The sequence below is a fragment of the Anas acuta genome, chromosome 1 (assembly GCF_963932015.1).
Source record: "Anas acuta chromosome 1, bAnaAcu1.1, whole genome shotgun sequence".
Lineage (NCBI taxonomy): Eukaryota > Metazoa > Chordata > Aves > Anseriformes > Anatidae > Anas > Anas acuta.
In genome coordinates, this window is record NC_088979.1 from 69039295 (window position 1) to 69060089 (window position 20795).

The following is a 20795-nucleotide window of genomic DNA, read 5'->3' on the forward strand; positions in this document are numbered from 1 at the left end:
TATGTAAACTACAGTGTTAACTGAAAATTGCACATATCCACTTAAACAAAAGCAGGTTGAAAACCAAGAGAAATTATATGGAAGGGATTTCAGAGCCACTCCACTTCCCTGAAGTTGAGGTGTCACTCCTCTGCAGGTTAAGACAAACTTTTTGCTATAATTTGCATAACATTCTCTGTAGAAATCATTTGTTGTGAGTTGTGTTTTGTTGTTGTTTTGTTTTGTTTTGTTCTGCTGATGTGTTTATCCAATTAAGGTATTTAATTTCTCCTGTGAATTTCAACAAATTTTCTGTAAATTACAGAAATTAGTCGGAAAATATGACAACTGGCATCCAAAGGAGTGACAGGATAACAGGAGACTTTTGTATCTACAGCTACTGAACACATTTCTCCTTGAATGCACTGGCCATAAAATAAAAAGGAGCTCTGCACAATATGGCCATCCAAACAAAAAGTTATTTTAAATTAAATGAAAAGAACATTTTCCCTCCTTTTCCATTGTTTCAATCACAGATTTTAAAAGTTTCAATGCTGCAAGATACAACTACTCAAAGCAAATTGAAAGGAGACAGATTCTCAAAGGTATATACAGCAGAATTTGCTGTACAATGTACAACCTCACAGTCAGAAGTAAAACCATAGTGAATACAGAAGACAGGGGAGAGTTTTCCAAGAGAAACTAGATTTAACTACATAAATGAGTTCTCAGCAAACAAGATAACCGTTGTATATAAATATTGAGGAACTTTAGCTTTAGAGAAAGGACAACAGGGAAATTTTACGTCTAGGAGGTTTTCTTGAAAGAAGTGATGCACCATGTTGATTTATAGAACTTACCCAGGAAGTTCATGGTAACCATGATTGTTAAATTAATACAATCATATTTTTTTTTAGAAGTTCATATGTTTAGGTTCTTTACTAACACTGTTTTGTTTAGTAATACTACATCTGATTTTAGTTAATACTGAAATCCCCAAAAAATGAATAACCAAACCAAAATTCCATCTACCTGTTTTGGTTTTGTTCTTATCTGTAACTGAAACTCAGTATAAATTGAGAAGAGACCCTCTGGCACATGAAGAGTGAAATAACGTAAAGTGACTCTTTTCATGAATTACCCCTCTAAAGCAGGTCAGGCACATCACAGTGGTTAATCACCTCCACTGATTATTGATCTCCTGCACAGATTATTTTAAGGGCAGCTGAAGATAATTAGCTTCAACATAGGTGTCTGAAGGATCACAAGCATCCACAGCATGAAAGGAACCAGACTGAGATCAGGCAATGGTGTGAAGACAAAACCACTCAACAGAAACACAAAAAGACATGATTGCTCCCTCAGGGTTTATGATTTATTGGCATCATGGGGATGTGGTGGGATAGCTCCTATGTCTGGAGTGTTGGAGAAGTAGGATGCGCGCTCTTTAGAAAGAACAGGCTGGGGAGAAGAGCAGGGTGTGCTGCAGTCTATGACTGCTGGAGTACATGGAGCTCTACCAGAGGATGGATGAGGACCTGACTGAGATTCTCTAGGTAGAGAATCTAAACTCAGGGGGTATGAGTGACACACAAGAGGGCTGTGCAGCCATCCAAAGTGTATTTGTCAGGCTGAAGAGGTGGGCTCACAGAAATCTCATGAAGGTCAGCACAGAGAAGTGCAAAAAGCTGCACCTGGTGAGAAATAACCCAAGGTACCAGTATGTCAGGGGCCATCCAGCTGGGAAGCAGCTCTGTAGAAAAGGACTTTGGAGTCCTGGGAGACACCAGATTGAACATGAATCAGCAGTGTACCCTTGCTTCTAAAGCTAATGGTATTTTTGGCTGCATTAGATGAAGCATTGCCAGCAGGACAAGAGGGTCAAGAGAAGTGATCCTCACCTCCTACTCAGCATTGGTGAGACCACAGCTGGAGTGTTGAGTTCAGTTCTGGGCACCCTGTAAAAGAGAGACATGAACATGCTGGAAAGAGTCCAACAGAGGTCCACCAAGATGATCAAATGACTGGAGCACCCCTCCTATGAGGAGGTTGAGAGAGCTGGGACTGTTTAATATGGCAGAGTCTCACAGGGGAATCTCATCAATGTTTATAAATACCTGAAGGAAGAATGCAATGAAGATGGAGCCCAGTGTGCCCAGTGCCAGGACAAGAGGCAATGGGCACAAACTGGAACACAGGTGGCACTTCTTTACTGTGTAGCTGACATAGCACTGGCATAGGTTTCCTGAAGATGAGACCAAAAGAATCATAAAATCATAGAATATCCCGAGTTGGAAAGGATCCATAAGGATTATCGAAGCATCTGTTGCAACCCTTTAAAAGGAGGAGAGGACCTTCCACTGTCTCAGAAATGACTGAACCTTGCCCTAAGAAGAGAGGGTCCAGAGGTGGAAGGAAGAATGATTGTAAGGGGTCTGCAAGGAATGAGGTACTTCCACCGCATGCAGAGGTCACTGAGGGAGGCAGACAAAAGCAGAGCAACAGCAGTGATGGATACTCAAAGGAACTGCACAGAGATCACAGTAGCTCAGCAAATCACTGAAATGACTGAAACCAAACCAAAGAGAAAGGACCTACCCCAAAGGAAGTAGCTTATAAATTGATTTTGTCTATTCTGTCTGAACTGGTCAATCTGAGCATCCCTTAACATAAATAAACAAATATTCTAGATTCTATTCCAATAAAATCTCTTGTTTTATTTTAGTTTAAAAAAAAACAATCTTTTGTCTCTGTAGGGGAAACTTATTATAGTTCAAAGCTCTAGACACGCCTGCCTAAAACTTGAAGTCAAAATAGGAGCCAAGTAGAAACATCAAAGGGGCTTTATTTTCCTCTCTTGTTATCTTTTCTGAGATGCTTTACCAATGATTTATCAACAAAGTAATATCCCATAGGAACAGAATGAAAGTACTGTAGAAGTCTAAAGTTTGCCATATTTGTTTATTTAAAGTCTCCATATTAATCTTTCATATCTCATAGAATTATACTAAAAAAACTGATGAGCAGGTAAAAGAAAGCTGAATAGAAAAGTGTTCTGCATTTTAAAAGAGAGTTAAGTATGCAAACTTTATAATTTAAATTAAAACGTAAGTTCCCTCAAATTATATCAATGATTCCAAGTTCATAATGGAAAAATTGTATCAGGGCTGGGGACAGATAAAGAATTCTATAATCTTTCTAATTCACTCTTCCAAATGCAATTAAAAGTTATTAGATTTCTAACACATAAGCTTCTGTATAAAACATTATTCTGTTAGGAAATTAAACACTGAACTACAATCTCCTTTCATTTTTATGCAAAAAATTTATTGAACAAATTTAACCAAACCACCAGAGTGCAAGTGCTGTATTTTATGAAATTTATTTGCATGCACTGGAGGACTAAAATCCATAGAAACTCATAGCAGCACTATCTTCAGTAATGATAAATAAGTGGCAGCAAGCATCAAGACAGTGGAATTCAGCAGTCAACAATGAGACCTTGGTATAAGTCTGTAGGTTCCGTTAAATGTTATTAGAAATTATGCATATGATTTAATAACACTTTTCCATTAATCTGACAGGCTTGCTGTGAATACAGAACAGGGGGAAGCTACACAGAACACATACAGTCCATGTTTACTCTCAAGGTTACACCTGAAGATCAACTAGTGAATAAAAGAAACCTGAGCTGCCAACCATGTCATGTTTTTCATTTATTTTACTGACATGAAGTAGGACAAAAAAACAGTCATCATTTATTAGGTTTCTTCTAGTACTCCAACTACTCTGAAGTTTTGAAAGAATATCTTACCAGGGGCATATGCAACCAGCGCTATATGGCCTTTACTGACTGACTGCGGGTTTTCAAAAACACTTTTAGATTATGGGTTTACTTCAGAAAATCCTACATGGTTCAGTGTCTACTTATCTGAGGCAGAAAAGTAAGGGTGAAAATTGATTTCTTAAATTGCTGATGTGAGCTCCTTCCTTATATTCTTAGCCACACTGACTTCAAATGCCTTCAAGTGTCTTCAATTCCGGCTTCTTCCTACTCTTTAGTAAAGTTGCAGTTTTGTGCTTATAATGCATCAGTACAGCTTAGAACTTCTTAGCAGCCAATATTATTTATTGGATTAAATCACCCATCATGATTTGTCCATCACAACAAATACTCTGGAACAAGGAAGTTGACAAAGCAGCCATGCCACTAGTGTCACTGTTTGACACCCTTTCCTCAACCTGATTGCCACTGTACAGCTAAAACTAGCCCTATGAGGCATAATAAAAATCTATAGTACAGTTCAATCAATGCTTTATTCATTATGAGTTACTCTTCTTCAAGACTGTTGCATCTTTCAGTCACTGGATGTACACAGTGGGGGATTCAGAAACTGTAAGTGCTCAGCAGCCAAAAATATATTTTTAATTTTCATAGGCCAATGCACAGGCAGGTTTTATGACTCCCCTTTAGTTATATGTGAATTTTAATTTGGTTCTATTGTTAGGATACGTAGAACATGTCCACACGTAGATACACACATAACTGTATAAAAATCCACACATATAAGTCTAAGCTTAGAAAGTATACATGTTATTTTTATTTCACACATATATAGTGTCTTCCTTTTTTTAGTTTGGGAAATTATTTATTCTGGTGATAATGCAATGATGACTGGAAGTCACATAAAGAGGTATCTATACTGAAGAAATAATGCCAGACTACTTTGTTCCTTACTTGGGAACAATTTCTGATCTCCGGGATGAATTTTTGTCATTTATTCATATCTACAGTGAGATCATGCTAAGGTCAAATTTGCTCATTCTGTAATGTTTACCCACCTAGCTAATATTGGGAAGTCAGAAAAATGAAGTTATGAGCTCTACCTGCTACTCCTCCTGGGGTGACTAAGACGTGACTGCATTTCAAAAACCTGTTCTGAGAAACTGCTGTTCTGATTAATCTGGTGAAATTGTGAGGCAAGGAACATAAAGAAAAGAGCTTTCTGAACTGACAGACTCAGAAAAATCTTACAATTTGGCTGGCTTTGTTGTTGTTTTGATTTATTTTATTTATTTATTTATTTCAACTAAATAGAACAAAACTATGAAACTTACCAAGATCTAGGTAGACACCGGGAACAAATGAGTTGAGAAAAAACATAAGAATAACACATCCCAGCACAGTCAGGCATTTGATAAGAAGGATTTTGTCTGTTATTCTGTGCTGTAAAGAGGAAAAAGAATTGAGTAACTGTATTAAAGAAGGAGCTATCTATTATGCATTAAGTTCAAAAGAGCATGTGTGAAGTACAAACTGCTGTTCCTGTATTGTATATCCTTCTTCAGCATAAAAGACATAAATATTTAAGTTGAAGCATTTCATGTACACTATATCTTGAATATGTAGGAACAAAGGCCCAATGTGAAGCTAAGAAATGCAAGCAGCTAACTGCTGAATACACCTAGATGTGTCCAACTAACCTTATCACAACATCATTACATAATTGTATGGTTGAAACAGTTTCTACTATAGACAGAACTTCAGGTGCTCTGTGGTTTCACAACCCTGGACAAAATCACCCTTTGTTGCAATTATTCTCTGAAAATCTATAACCCAACCTAGAGGCCAGATCCATATGCTTCCTGTGGAACATTCAAGGACATGCCAATCCCTAATCCCTATGCAGCTCCTGTTCCCCTGTGCCCAGAGCTCCTCATGCTCTCACCCTCAGACCCAGCCACTTTCCACTGTGCCCCTGATTCTGTACTCTGATCTCACTTTTACCACCAACCCAGGGAATCACCTTCTCCCAGCCTCAGTATCTCTCATTTCCAGTCTCTTCCACACAGTTTAAAGCTCTACAGAAGTACAATTAAATCTCTGCTCTTTAATAAGTTTGTCATTTATGCAATGCTTTGAAAAAAAAAAAAAAAAAGTGTAAAAACTAATCAGATAGTCCTGTTGACCTTGTTCTGTTTTGGTATGACATATAGGACAGAGAGGTCCCAACCAAGGACATGAGTTCCCAAGCACAGGCCAGTACTCATTAGTGCTAATGAGATGGAGAGGATGTGACATTTAGACATTTACATTTAGTTGAAATTAATCCCACTACAGAGTACATGTCTTGTCAGACTCAGCTTTGGCATAAAAGACATAAGCAGTGTTAATGTGTGCACAACAAAGAAAAAAGAATTCCTGCAAGTGGTTTATCTATACTTGAATAATCAAGCAGGCGTGTCACAGACAATGTAGTAAATTAGAATTGGTATTAGGTACATCAGCAGGAGTGTACTCTACCGTCATGCATCATGGTTATAAACAACCTATTGACACTTCCTGGGTCTCTCTGGCCATAGATTAAAATTTTAAGAAAACACTGCTGAATCATTTATTGATCCTTTAAGCAACTTTTTTCTAAGGAACATAAGTATAAAACCTGACAAACACTCACAACATGGTTCAGTAACCCTGTTCAGCTGAGGCCAGCCAGCCTGCCTGCCAGCTTTTCTGCTATCATGAGAGTTATTAAATTTGCATTGGGTTCAAAAGACTCTCTCCATACAAAGGCATAGGTCCACTTACACTGGAACTGAGAAGAACTGCCATCTACTTACTTTTTTCTGAAGTTCCTGAATATTTGTTTCCCAGTTTTTATCTTCTTGTGAAATTTGCCTGAAAGAAAATGACACCTGCTTTTTTCCAGTGTGAAATTAGAGTTCTGCCAAACGTATTGGAATAAATCCCTCTCATCACAACCAGATCATCCTTTTACCCATAAGGAGTATCTCATACCAGAAAGGAACTGTGTGCAACATGGTCAGTAGCAAAATTCCAGTTACAGGTCACTTAAGACCCCACTTTTGTAACAAGCGCTACTAGTACATACAGTTAAGTTCATGAAAAGTGCCACAGGCTTGGAAGGAGCAAGCATCCAGAGTATGAACGTTTGTATAGGAGCTGGCTACATGCAATATGTAGTTCCCTTAATAGTTTCAGAAGATGATGTGTGCCCATCTGCGATAAAACAAGGGTCATGTGCTAACAAGTCAGAACACATATGTGTTACATTTGCATTTTATAATGAAGTTTTTACAATCTGAATAACTTATTAAACTTATTAAATAGTTGTGTTATCAGCATAGTCAGCCCTCCAGCAAAAGGCTGTAGGGGTTGCAGTTTGGGAGCTCTGTTGTTAATACTAATGAATTTTTACATTGCTATAAATGTACTTGTGCTGGAGAAATCCTGATTTTCAAATTAAATGTACCATTTTCATGTATACTTCAGAAAGCTCCCCTTTGAGTATTGTAAATTCAATGTTACTTTTTTTTTTTTTTAATTGAAGTAACAGACTTGTTTGTCACTCTGTTCAAAGTGCACAATATAAGCAAAAATTATTAAGTGAAAAAAAAATAAGTAAATTCTTAAGTAAAAATTATTACTGGAATGGCTTAAGACATCTTATTTACATTCCCTTGTTCATACTGTGTATTTAATTAGCATGTTTATTAATTAAAAAAAATAAATAAATAAAGCTATTTCATTTTCACTTTAGTCTAGAGTCAATTCAAGTTAAGAGAATTTATCACCGCCATTCTCAGACATCAAATTCCATTGCATAACAGCTAGTTTTGCTGTAACCTAAACAAAATAGGGTTAGCATCTTATTAGTCCTGGTTTATAGAAACTACTTTTCTATACAAAAATGGTTAATTATGCCTATGCTCAGGTCAACACTGATGGCTTGATTACAAAACAATTTTAAAATGCAGTAAATCAATAGTGGTATGTTTCTCAAACTCAACAGTTCACTGAAGAACACTTGAATTTTTCAGCAGAAAAGAATTTGCAGCATTTTACTACATTGTAGTCACTACTGCAAAGAAAAGCATAATGAAGTATATGTGATCTTTTTAAAACAAAAGTTATATGAAATTTCTAGGCCTTTATGTTTGGATCCTATTGACATATATTTTCCAAACTCTACACGTTAGGGTTTTTTCCAAAAATACTGAGGCTGAGGGTGGCTCTTCGTACTTGCCCCAACACACATCTGATTAAAAGACAACTAAGAGTATAGGTCTCATCCCACTGAAGACATTAGCAAAGCCACAGTATCATTTCCAGCTGTAGTCTGAAATGAGGAGCTCTGTGTCAGTCCAACAAACCACCCGTGTCTACAGCTCATCCTATCAAGAGTGGGAGCAAGGGAGGTGGCACACGCTGGCACCCACTCACTTGTGGAACGTCCTAAGCTTCTTCCTCAGCAGCATCTCCAGAGTCAGCACCTTCTGCATCAAGAGGCATTTTACAGCAGTCTCTTCCCTGCTGGCAGGGTTAATGCGCTGTGCAGTCAACCTCCAAACATAGATCTCATGTTTCAGCTCTAAAAAGAAGCAAAATTGCTTATGTTAAAGCAGGTGCAATGCATATAAAACCAGAGACCCACAAAATATGTGGAAGGCATTCTGGACTCAAAGCTCTTAAAATAATTGGAATGGTTTCCCAACAATTTGCCACTTTGACAGCTGCTTTTACCATTCATTTTGCAGAGCTGAAGGGAATGGAAAATCAGTATGAACATTTCAAAATTGTATATAAATTAATCTCAAAGTCATTTAAAAAAAAAAGTACTGTCTACAAACAATTACATATGACAACCAGTATATATTAATATAATACTAAAATGCAGGCCTGAGTGATATCTGGTCCTGTGTAAGTTTAAACAGACTTATTAACACTTCAAATCAGCCTCCAAAATGTTGTCAGGATTTTGAATGTTTTGGTTTATTTTTTCCAGTATTGTCAAGACCTTGGAGAATGACTGAAAAGTGTGTGCTCCTGTTGAGGACAGGCATTAGATTGGGCATGCAAAAAATATCCTTTGGTTTTTCCAGGAAATTCCTGGAAATTTTTGAGGAATAAATAAATGAATGCTGAATATTCATTCAGAAACTGCGTGCAGAAATATTTCTTGATGAACTAACAGGATACTTCCACTTCCTTTTTTTTTTTCCATCAAATTTTATATCACTGAAGAGAAAGTGTCGAGAATTCATGGCTTTATATGTTAAGATCCCTATTTAATGTGCAAATTGTTCTTATCTTAAGAAATGGACACCTTTGTACCATGTATTTATAGCTATGATACAGAGTGAATCATGTAAAGATTGACCGTAAGAGGAAATAAGACTTGACAGAACTCAAACATTTCAGAATAAAAGTAAGGGTGTCCAGAGACATCATAACTTGCCTGAACAGCTGATGAACAGCAGATGACTCACATTGTCTATTGGTCACATCTCTAGATGAACACACAGTTTGCAAGCCATCAAAACAATTATCTTTGCCTTGGCTTTATGATGTAAGACTGAAAAAGTAAATTCACACTATACAAAGCCAAATTTCAAGGTTATTAAACAATCAGTGCTCATCTAAATCATTTCTAAAAAAAAAAAAAAAAAAAAAAAACACTACATGTATCAGAGGTGCAGAATCTACCACCTTGGTGATTGATTCTTGCCAGGATTATACCAGGATTATGCCAGGAGATTAATCTGATACTGCATTGTATTAAAACAAGTCTTATCAGAGGATCCACATGAGTTTGTGCTGATGCCCATTCTAGCCATCATTTACATTTCCATCAGCAGTTGTGACACCCACAAATATATCAGCAGTGATTTTCTGTTCTCTTCCAGAACATAAAGAAGAAAGAGACAGAGCTTTAAACCACAGCTAATCTTCTGCTTCCAACCAAATATATTTATTTGTTTGTTTGTTCATTTGTTTGTTTTTGAGGATTAGGGTGGATCGGAGCTGTACAAAAAACATATTTTAAACCTTATGATTGGTGGATTTTTTTTCCTTTGAAAAACCTTCCTAAGTTCTTCAGGGTGAAAGAGATATTTCTACCACCCTTCAAGCTTCCCTACACTAAATTAAATAGAAACGTCTGTATTTAATTTGAGCATATGAAGGAGGAAAATCCCCCTCAACAGGTGAACGGTCCTTTTTGTTCTGTTCTCTCACAACATTTTAAGTCCAATAGACTGTGGCTTATAAACTCTTGCCATTGGTTCAAGAGAGAGAATGTGGTTTTTTTTGTTGTTGTTGTTGTTGTTTGGTTGTTTTTGTTTGTTTGTTTGTTTGTTGTTTGGGGTTTTTGTTTGTTTGTTTGTTTGTTTGTTGTTTTTTTCCCTGGCAAATGCTCATGAAGCATAATTATCCAGTTTGCTATTCTGCTTCTGACAGGCTGTCTTTGCTGCAACACCTTTTCTGATCATAGGATCAAACAATGGTTTGGGTTGGGAGGCACCTTGAAGACCATCTAATTTCAGCCTGCCCTGCCATGGTTCTCACCAGGTCAGGCTGCTCACAGCCCCATCCAGCCTGGCTTTGAACACCTCCAGGGATGGGGCTTACACAAATCTGTGCAGCCAGTTCCAGTGCCTCACCACCCTCGTAATGAAGAATTTCTTCTGAACATCTGCTCCAAATCTGTCCTCTTTCAGTTTAAAAACCATTATCACTATCACTTGTCCCATAACTACTTGCCCTTGTAAAAATTCTCTCTCCATGTCTGTTCACAATTGTCTGTTCATCCTGCCACATTTCTCTTATCCTTTCCAACTGAAATGTCACCAAGGATTTTGCTGATGGAAAAAAGTTGAATCTTTCATCCTCTAAATGAGATGCAGATCCCCAGTGGGAATTTTCACAGAGTCTTTATCATCGTTCTTTCGGAAAGGAACAGCTAACATCACTATATCTGTGCCACAAACAAAACCACAGAGCAGAAAGCAGCTCAGCTGGATTGCACATTCCTGCTCCATGTCTGAAATGCTGTGGGGCTAGTCTCCAGGCTCAGCAAAATCTCATCTGTGTTAAAAAATATGTGTTTTCACATGGCTTTGATCTTGCCTTTATGTACAGCAAGTGCATGCTTTATTGTTCAGACTCTTTAGTTTTCTAAACATCCCAAGCATGCAAACATCTAAGCGGTTGTGAAATTCACTTCAGAGCAACATGACCTGCAAAAATCAGAAGAGTCAATACATCTTTTACGCTGCTACTCCATTTATGCCAAGAAGTTCTGAAGAGTTTTTCCAAGTTTTTAACAAAACCTTCTAACAGAAAGTTCTTCCTTTTTCAGTTCCAGGCACATTTTTATTGTAAATGTGTTTTATGGCACCAGGTGCTGTATATATGTGTATATATATGCATGTGTTAGCAGTAGTTTTTGTTGTGAAGGAAATATAATGCAATACCCTTGATGTCATTGAGAACACTGAACCCAACCACAAACCTTTGGGCCTTTATCTAGTCCTGCCATCTCAGGTCTGCAAATCCACTTGGGTATCAACCTGTACAGTTTGGGAACAACTGATCTTTTAACTGTGTTAAACACAAGTGACAAGAGTTTATAAAGCTTCAGGTAATTATCAATTACTTTGAAACTATAGCTAAGGCAATAGGACAGCATTTGGCTGGCCTTGAGTGAGAAGGTCTCATACCTCATTTCCACATTTCCATCAGTTTCCGTCCCCTACTCAGATGGGAGGTGATGGTCAGGGCACGCTGACTCCACTCACTCATCCAGGAAAACCCAGTCTGCAGGTTTTTTGCAAGGTTAACCTTACTGTGGCTCAGCCTACGTTTATTATCCCATTATATGATATCAAAAAATCTTTGTGAAAATGGTGCATTCATAAAGTCCACAAGGTACTATAGAAGAATACCTACCATTGTTTTTTCACAGACTCTTTTTTTTTGCTAGAAAGTCCATTTCCAACAAGAAAATAATATTTTGTCATATCTCTTGGATTTAAAAAAAAAAAAAAAAAAAAAGGGATCAGCAAATGTACAATCCCTATGCTGCTAATCTGTTTTGTCCATAGGATCCAGTTCCAAGCCCCCTACCATAGGCAGAAATGTCACCCACTAGATCAGATTGCCCAGGATCTCATCCAACCTGGTCTTGAACACCGCTAGGGATGGGGCATCCACAGTTTCTCTGGGCAACCTGTTTCAGTGCCTCACCACCCTCTAAGTGAAGAATTTCCTCCTAACATCTAATTTAAATCTCCCCTCTTTTAGTTTAGAACCATTATCCCTTGTCCTATCATTATCTGCCTGAGCAAAAAGCTGCTCTTTTTTTTTTTTTTTTTTTTTTTTTTTATAAGCCCTCTGTAAGTATTGAAGTGAGGTCTCCCCAGAACATTCTCTTCCGTAGACTGAACATCCCCAGCTCTCTCAGCCTTTCTTCATAGCAGAGGTGCTCTAGCCCTCTGATTATATGTGTGGCCCTCCTCTGGACCCACTTTAACAGATCAACATCATTCTTATGCTGGGGGCCCCAGACCTGGATGCAGGACTCCAGGTGGTAGAGAAGGGGAACAATCACCTCCCTCACCCTTCTGACTGTTCCCCTGTTGATGCAGCCCAGGATGCAGTCGGTCTTCTGGGCTGCAAGCACACACTGCTGGCTCATGTCAAGCTTTTTGTCCACCAGAACCCCCAAGTCCTTCTCTGCAGGGCTGCTCTCAATGAGTTCTTCTCCCAATCTGTGCTCATGTCTGGGGTTTCACTGAGCCAGGTGCAGCACCTTGCACTTAGACCTGTAGAACCTCATTAGGTTCTACCCACTTTTCGTTGTTGTTGTTGTTGTTTTTCTACATACTTTTCCCCACTTCTCAACCTTGTACAGGTCTCTTTGGATGGCATGCCTTCCTTCTGTTGTATCAACTGCACTACTCAGCTTGGTGTCATTTGCAAATTTGCTGAGGGTGCTCTCAGTCCCGTTGTCTGTTGTTGACAAAGATCTTAAATATTTCCAGTCCCAAGATGGACCCCTGAGGGACACCACTCATCACCAGCCTTCACTTGGTCATAGAGCCATTGACCATCACTCTGTGTGTGTGACCTTCATGCCAATTCCTTATCCACTGAAGGGTCCACCTTTCAAATCCATCTCTCCCCAATTTGGAGACCAGGATGTCATGTGGGACTGTGTCAAAGGCCTTACAGAAGTCCAGGTAGATGACATTGGTCAGCTCTCCCCTGTTAAGTGATGCAGTCACTCCATCATAGAAGGACACCAGATTCATCAAGCACAATTTGCCCTTGGTGAAGGCATACTGGTTGTCTCAGATCACCTGCTTGTCTTGCATGTGCCTTGACATTGCTTCCAGGAGGGCCTTTCCCATGGTCTTTCCAGGCACTGTGGTGGTTTTACCGTATTAGGCAGCTAAACGCCACAACTGCTCTCTCACTCCCCCCCTCCTTAGATGAGGAGGGGAAGAAGCAAAGTAAAGAACAACTCACAGGTTGAGATAAGGATAATTTAATTAAAGGGAAAAAAAATATATTATTATTATTATTATTATTATTATTATTATTATTATTATTATTATTATTATTATTATGGAAAGCTTATTATTAACTAAACAATTTAACTAAAGGGGGAAAAAAAGGAAAAAAAGAAAGGGGAAAAGGGTGGGGGAAAAAATATAAAAATAAAAAAATAAAAAATAAATAAAAATGAAGGCTATGTGGAAGTGCACAGGAAAAAAATTACTCTCTACTTCCCACAGATGAGTGATGCTTGACCACATCCTTGAAGCAGGGCCTCAACACATGCAGCCATTGTTCAGGAGGACAGATGTTTTCACAAGAGCCCACCCTCTTTGCTTACAGTGGGAGGGATTTGGGGTTTGGAACTATATGATCTTTAAAGTCCCTTCCAACCCAAGCCATTCTATGATTCCATTCTATGACTTTGTCCCCCAGGCCCTCACCTACAGGTTCAGGAAAATGAGATGTGGGAAGCCTGACTGACTGTGAAGACTGAGGGAAAGAAGTTGTTGAGTACCTCAGCCTTCTACATGTCTGTTGTTACCAGTTCTCCCTTCTCCTTTATCAGAGGTGGAACACTCTCCTTGGCCTCTCTTTTCTGGCAAATGTACCTATAGATTCCCTTCTTGTTATTTTTTACATCCCTTGCCAAGCTCAGTTCTACTTGTGTCTTGGCTTTCCTGAACCTGTCCCTGCATATCTGGGCAGCAGCCCTGTACAGCGCAGGCCACATGTCCTCCACTGTTATTGTCATTTAGCATATTTCACCATGGAAAAAACAGGCTTGAAGTCCTGGAGTCATTGAAATTAACAGAACATCAGCTGCAGACCTGAGCTGTGACATTTTAGGTAAGATTTTCTACATTTTAGAAAACATTGTTTAACCAAAAATGCATATTCTTTCTGCAGTGCACCAATTAATAGTCAGACTGATTTTCACTTAATCATACCCTCCCTCCCACCTGACTGCCAATAACAAAGAAGACATTCTAAAAACTGAGTGTAATTAATTCCCAGTCTCAGAATCTGAAGAGGACAGTCTTGTTAATTGAAGATATTCAGAAGAGCATGACCAATCTTGATGAGATGATAAGAATTATCATAAAATGACAATTTTTAACCTGCAAGTGCACTAAATATATTATCTACCTTTTTGCAAGCAAGACAATTTGGGGCTGTGACTAACAAAATTCAAAGCATGTTCCTGTGAAAGCATTTTTTCTCCACATGATATTGTAGCTTAACTTTTTCCAGTGAAGCAGTTATTTTTCTTAGCTAACTTAGCTAACAAGGATACTTCTGTTTAAATGTTAACTGAAAAGTAAATTAAGTACTATGAATTATAGCTTAATCTAGCAATATTAATACCTATAACTTTAAGTAAATTTTTAAATCCCTGATATAATGTAATTTATTTTCTCAGCATTATTAGAGTGTAAGTAAATGTCATCTCCATTTTAAAAGCTCAGAAACTAAGTTAGAAAGGTGAAGTCCAAGTGTGGAAAGAATTTGCCTTGAGGAATTTCCAGCTCAACAACTGACACCTCTTTCCTGGAGGCAGCACCCCTCAAGAGGAGATGAGCATAAACTCTAATTCTGGTAAGGAAAAAATAATAATTTTATATATATGTATATATATATATGTATATATATATGTATATATATGAAACGTCCTTGTATTTATTCTCTTGAGTAGGACAATTTATAAGCCATGTGGATAGAGGTAAGCAGACGCATAAATATTGCAGGGTCTTCAAAACTGCAACAAAACACACTTTGCCTGATTCAGCTAAATACTTGCAAAGGAATGCAAGAAATCTGCACAGTGCTGCATAAAGTGATACAGAAGATTTATATCAGCTTTCAGACTGCTGGGGCCCCATTTGGTCACTGAAGCACCTAGGACACATTCAGATGCTCTGCATGGGACTGCAGCCATGGCACAAGAAGTACAAGAGCCCCTTGTCCCTGCAATAAAGCCGCTGAAGCCCAGGCAGAAAACTGCATGGTATTTCAGATTGAGCCACACTTTTAAACCACCTCTGTAGGGTTTTCTTCTGGGCAAGCTAGGGCAGACAACAACAGCCACGGGAGCCAGGCTGTTAAAAAAGATGAAAAACAGCAAGGATCTATCTTAAAAACTGAAATGTGTTTTCCTCATTGTGCTTTGGATTGTCCCCTGTAATTTTAACTACTAAAAGAAGCATGAGGAATTTCAGCAAAACACTACAAGATCACCACTACATTTTATGAGAGAGTAGTCAATTCAATACCTTTATGATGGTCACATAACACTCAGATGGAGTCATCTGCAGATATTAAAGAGAGTTAGGTCTCTCACAGTGTTTCAAGGTGCTTGAAAAAGACATACATTACTCTCCAGCTGGTTTCTTACTGAACGAGAGATGGGGTCTCAGGAAATATATACTCTGTTCTCCGACTTAGAGATGCAACATTATTTCAGTCATTTTGGATTTGCCCCTTAATTTCCTGTGCTTTATTTCCCCATCCTTCAAAAATATATGAGTATATTTAGGCTCCATGTGTACCATAAGCACTTGCCCAATATTATTACAATAATCTCTTCTGCTTGAGAATAGCAAAGGGTCATAGGAAGTAAAGAATAAAGTATTTTCAGCCTAAAATTTATCTAAAATCCCAGTACAGTTTATTTCAGAAGAAAAGTCATCTGGTCTGAAATCTATAAAAATAATTTCTGTTTACTCTCTATCAAGACATTTTAACTCAGACTGCTAGACTTCGCAATTAAAAGCCAATGTTTTCCATTAAAGTACAACCACCTCATAATTAAAAAAAAAAAAAATGTTCAACTCACTATCCTTTTTTTTAGAAGTGGACAGATAAACTCCAATCATAAAACATTTTGCAGTAAACCAAACAACTGCTGAGGTCATTTCAATACCAAGGAAAAAAGAAAGTGCTGCAAGCAAAGACTGAAAGATGGTATTCCCTGAGTCCTATTAAGGGAAAAGAACCATGAAAAGATACAGCCTCAAGAGGATACCTCTCATAATCCAAAAGATAAAAAAGAAAATGCTTCATCTAAGGGCAAAATGAAGAGCAAAATAAGCTCACTTCAGAACTAGCATATCTTTTTGCTACTGGTTTAAGTGTAAGAAATGGTTACTATTAAGTTCAGCTCATTCAGCTTTGATACATAAAAAAATGGCAAAAATAATTTAAAAATGCCAAGATTATACTTTTTTTTTGTGAACAGTCATCACAGAGAAAGCTCTTTGCAGCAAAATGATACAGGACATGTACTAAATTAACATAATATGTAGCGCTGTATACCAGGAAGATTTTAGGAGCTTTAGCACCAAAAGAGCAAAGTAAAAACTTTGTCATAGTGTATCATAAAACACTGTTAAAGAATGCCCAGGCCTTCCTGGCAAATGTATATCCGTACTATTACTCTGCAGTTGCAGTATGCACACAAAAATCTAGGGGGACAAGTGCTGTAAAAGAAACTGCAGGTATCACTTCCTAAATTTTTACCTCCCATCAGAGATTTTTCTGTACTGAATCCTTCAATGAAAAATGTATATAATAAAATTGTGAAGTGCTGCTCTATTGATTCAAAATACCACTGTATTATACTTTCTTTCTGAATAAGGCAGGTAAAGTAATATTACCGCAACCTTCTTCTGACAACTGCATTATCAATACACTAGGCAAATAAAATGCAATTGTCATATTTCCCTTATTCTGCAATGTCAGAATATCATTTTTATGACTTAAAAAACAAGAAAAGACAGATCGACATTTTCCTATTTCCAAGGGAAATACTCCATCAACTCTAAAGGAATGCAAAGGACATGTACAAGGATTTTAAACATAAAATGTTTTGAAATCTTTAAAAAAATATAAAAATCTTGAATACACGTAAAGTAAATAACTACAATTATTTCTATTCCTGATTATAGAAGAGCTACTGAAGGTGAAAATAATAGGAGATTATTTTTCCTTGTATTTTCAAACATAAAACCATGACCCCTGGTGGATAGAACTGTATTGCCGAAACAGGAGTAGACAGGTCCACAGGGACCATAAGACTAGTTCCTTTTAAACTGAAAGTCTTACCATTGTTTAAAATAAAAGATGTAAAATGTACAATAAATATATGGTCTTAGATTCCAACATAATTTGTAAGAAAGCTACATCTTTTAGCTTAGCACACTATACACTACAGTAGGAAAGCTAAAATATGAACTATTCATTGTTAATATATACAACTGGATTGCAGAGAAGAAAAAAAAAAAAAGTTTTCCTATTCCACACTGTTCTTCAAGGTTTAAAAATGCTTTCCATACACTGGGATGAGAGAGAGGGTGTGAGCAAGCTCAAAATATGAGTATTACCTATAATGTCAAATAGGGCAAAGTTTGGAGTATTCATGTATCCTTCGTATCAAATCACTCGTTTTTTATTCTGAAGCTCAAGGGAACTTGCTAATGTACACATAGGCAGGCTGATCTCTCTCTTCCGTGCTTTGATTTTAAGCAGAAAAATCAATTCTAGGGTTGAGAAACATTTCCTAATCTAATTTTAATCATAACTGATTGAAAAAGAAATTCACAAGAAGTTGTGATAGATTTCCTATCTTGGGTGAGGACAGTAGAGTGCAATGTATGTTGCAAAACTGCCAGCCAGATCTAGCTTGGAGTTGAGTGCTCGAAAGCATTTTAAAATATTCCTTTCTTTGGACATTATTCTCTGCATAATCTGACTGTTGAATATCTCACCTGAACCAACTTCCAAGTAAGCCAGCCCACTGCTTTCAACAGCTATGCTGAAACACCAATAGTGCTTTACTGGCAGTTAGTACCTACATAGGTACAAACACACCAGAGGACAGAGATTTACTGATGTATTTAATCCAGCTCAGTACATGATTTACCTCTCAGTGATTCTAACATGGTCCCCACTGTTACAAGTACCTTACTAACTAAAATAGGGCTAAAGATCTTTCTCTGGCCCTGAGGAAAAGCATCACACAAAGTTGCAATGATCCGCCATGACACCTTATAACCTGTGTCCCTGCAGTGTCCCTGTGGCCCTGGACATTATTATTATTTTATGTGGGATTTTTTTCATTTGAAAGTGTCCAAAACAAGCATTGGGGTTGTCTTGCAAATCCTCAGAGTAGTTCTTCACTAGCATTAAACCAAAAGGTTGTACACCACACTGCAGGCCAGGGCATGAAGGTACACAACAGTGCTAGAGGATGCAGAGGCAACCAGGGTAGCATTGGAGGACTGTGTAAGTACTCAGGGAGCCAAACCTGTGGTCTTGTAAAAAACATCTTTGGAAGTGGTCCCTAGACTGAACTGGGGTGATGACAGGCGGAGAGATCCTACAAGTGCCCCAAAACCAAGCAAAATACAAAATTTAAACACACATTTATTTGACACAATTGATGTGACTAAATCATTTTTTAAATATTCTGTTATCAGCACTTCTAAGTGCCTACTGACGAACTTTGACTGACAAGCTATGTCTCAAGGCCAGAAAGAAACTATGAATCTGTTTGAATGATTATCACAAAAGAATTATAGCTTGAGTGTGCTTGACAGGCCTAGGACCAACCTGTGTCTACATGGAAGCCCAGGCTAGCGTCACAGGCCATGAGAGCCTGGTACAGAGAGAGTACATGACTTCTTCCAGCAGCAGGCAGGACATTTCATGCCATAATAAAACACAAAAGCTGTTAAACCACAACCACGTGCCCTGGGGTTTGTTCCCCAAGGCAAGCACCTCAGAACCACAACAGGCAAGGGGGTTCACAATGACAACACTGGGTAATACCTTGTGGTTAGCTACAGTTACAGCTGATTATGCCTATGCTACTATGGGACCCAGAGAAATTCGTCAGACTTTAAGTGCTAAACGGGTTTTTCAGTTCCATCTTCCCTTCTGTCTTGGCTTTCTTTCTAGCTGTGTCATCCTTTGGATGGTTTCATGCGAAATGAGGCCTGATGTAAGCAACACACTCTACATCCAGGAACATCTGGACATCTTGTGTACACAGCCAGCCCAGTCCTATATGTTGCACATCTGACAACCCTGTTATCCCTCCCCTATTCTTTTCTCTTTTTCCGTTCTAAAGTTTCTACCTATTTTCTGCTAGTTTTGTGCTTGTTTTTGTTTGTTTTCTTTTTGATTGTTTGTTTGTTTGTTTCCTCCTCCTTTCTAAGTTCTTTCTTTATAGAAGCAGCTGCAAAGCTCCACATGGAAGAAACAGATTTGCTCACTCATCTGGTTACCACATTTCACGTTGAGGGAAACAGTGTCGTGTTTTTTCACACATTAAGCGTTTCACACACGACTGTGATTAATTAGAAAATTCCTTCTGCTGTAGGTTTTGCATACTACCACAGCATTATTTTCCCAGATGCTGCAGACAGTGAACTACATAGAGAATAAACATGCTCCCCCCTCTCTTATCATCACCCCTCCTGTTTCAATAGTGGGTCTCTCTTTTAACAAGCAAAACAATCAAGAACTGGAGCAAGCAACACAGAAGAAATTGGGAGCTGGTGCCAAATCAGTCATCACAGCAAGTGAATGTTCTTCTTTGGCAAAAAATGTCAAGCATAATACTTGTCACCAAACTACATGTCAACCACTGTCCTGGGGAAAAGGATCTTCCCAAGCACTAAGGTCCACAGCTCCACAGCCTCATAACTGAAACATAACAGCATATTTTCATATTAATATATGTATAATTTCATATCATTTCATATTTCATATATATATCTTTTTCATGCTTCCCAGGGACTAAGTAACACTAGGTTAACCCTTAAGGGATGTAAAAACTTTGATTTCAAGTAAGAAAATGTCTTGGGAGTGTGAAGGAGAGGGGACAGAACAGCTACATTAATTCCTCTGCCACTCATATACTGTTATTTTGCCTTATTTATTCTATTGGGAAAGAGTACATATACCTTTTAAAACTTCATAGCAGCCTACTCCAGTCCTAGCATCTTTTTCCACAACACAGAACAAGGTGCAGGTTTATCAGATGAAAGTCAAACTCAAAAAATTCCTTATGATATCCCTTCATTTTTCAGAAGAATTTATCTCTTCCATGGTTGAGATCTTCAGATTCTTTTTTTATGTTGTAATATGCTACGCTTCAAGTCACTGCAGGTAAATGGTACTACTGGGGAAGAAATGTGTGTTTTTCTTGCTGCACAAGTGCTACAGCTCAGTTCAAAGACAACAACTTAAAGACACTGGTAACACACTGCATTGAAATCAATCTGCCAATGTATTATCAGAATAACAGCACTGTTTTTTCTTAAAATTAGTTCTTATCCTTCTTCAGTATAGGCCAAAACAACAGAAAAATCTTAAAGCACAAGGAAGACTGGAAAAAAAGTATCTTAGGAGAATAATACAAGTGTCACATATCTTGCTTAATTGCTAA

General features: G+C 37.9%; 1 protein-coding gene across 2 annotated transcripts in view; it reads right to left on the bottom strand.

Moving 5' to 3' along the window:
* Positions 1-20795, bottom strand: part of OCA2 (OCA2 melanosomal transmembrane protein) — a 199257-nt gene that overhangs the window by 74388 nt on the left and 104074 nt on the right. For both annotated transcript variants that reach the window (XM_068681371.1, XM_068681382.1), the window contains 3 exons: positions 8225-8372; positions 6601-6658; positions 5098-5206 (listed from right to left, as the gene is read on the bottom strand). In XM_068681371.1, the coding sequence (XP_068537472.1) occupies positions 5098-5206; positions 6601-6658; positions 8225-8372 (315 nt within the window). The remainder of the gene's footprint in view (positions 1-5097; positions 5207-6600; positions 6659-8224; positions 8373-20795) is intronic.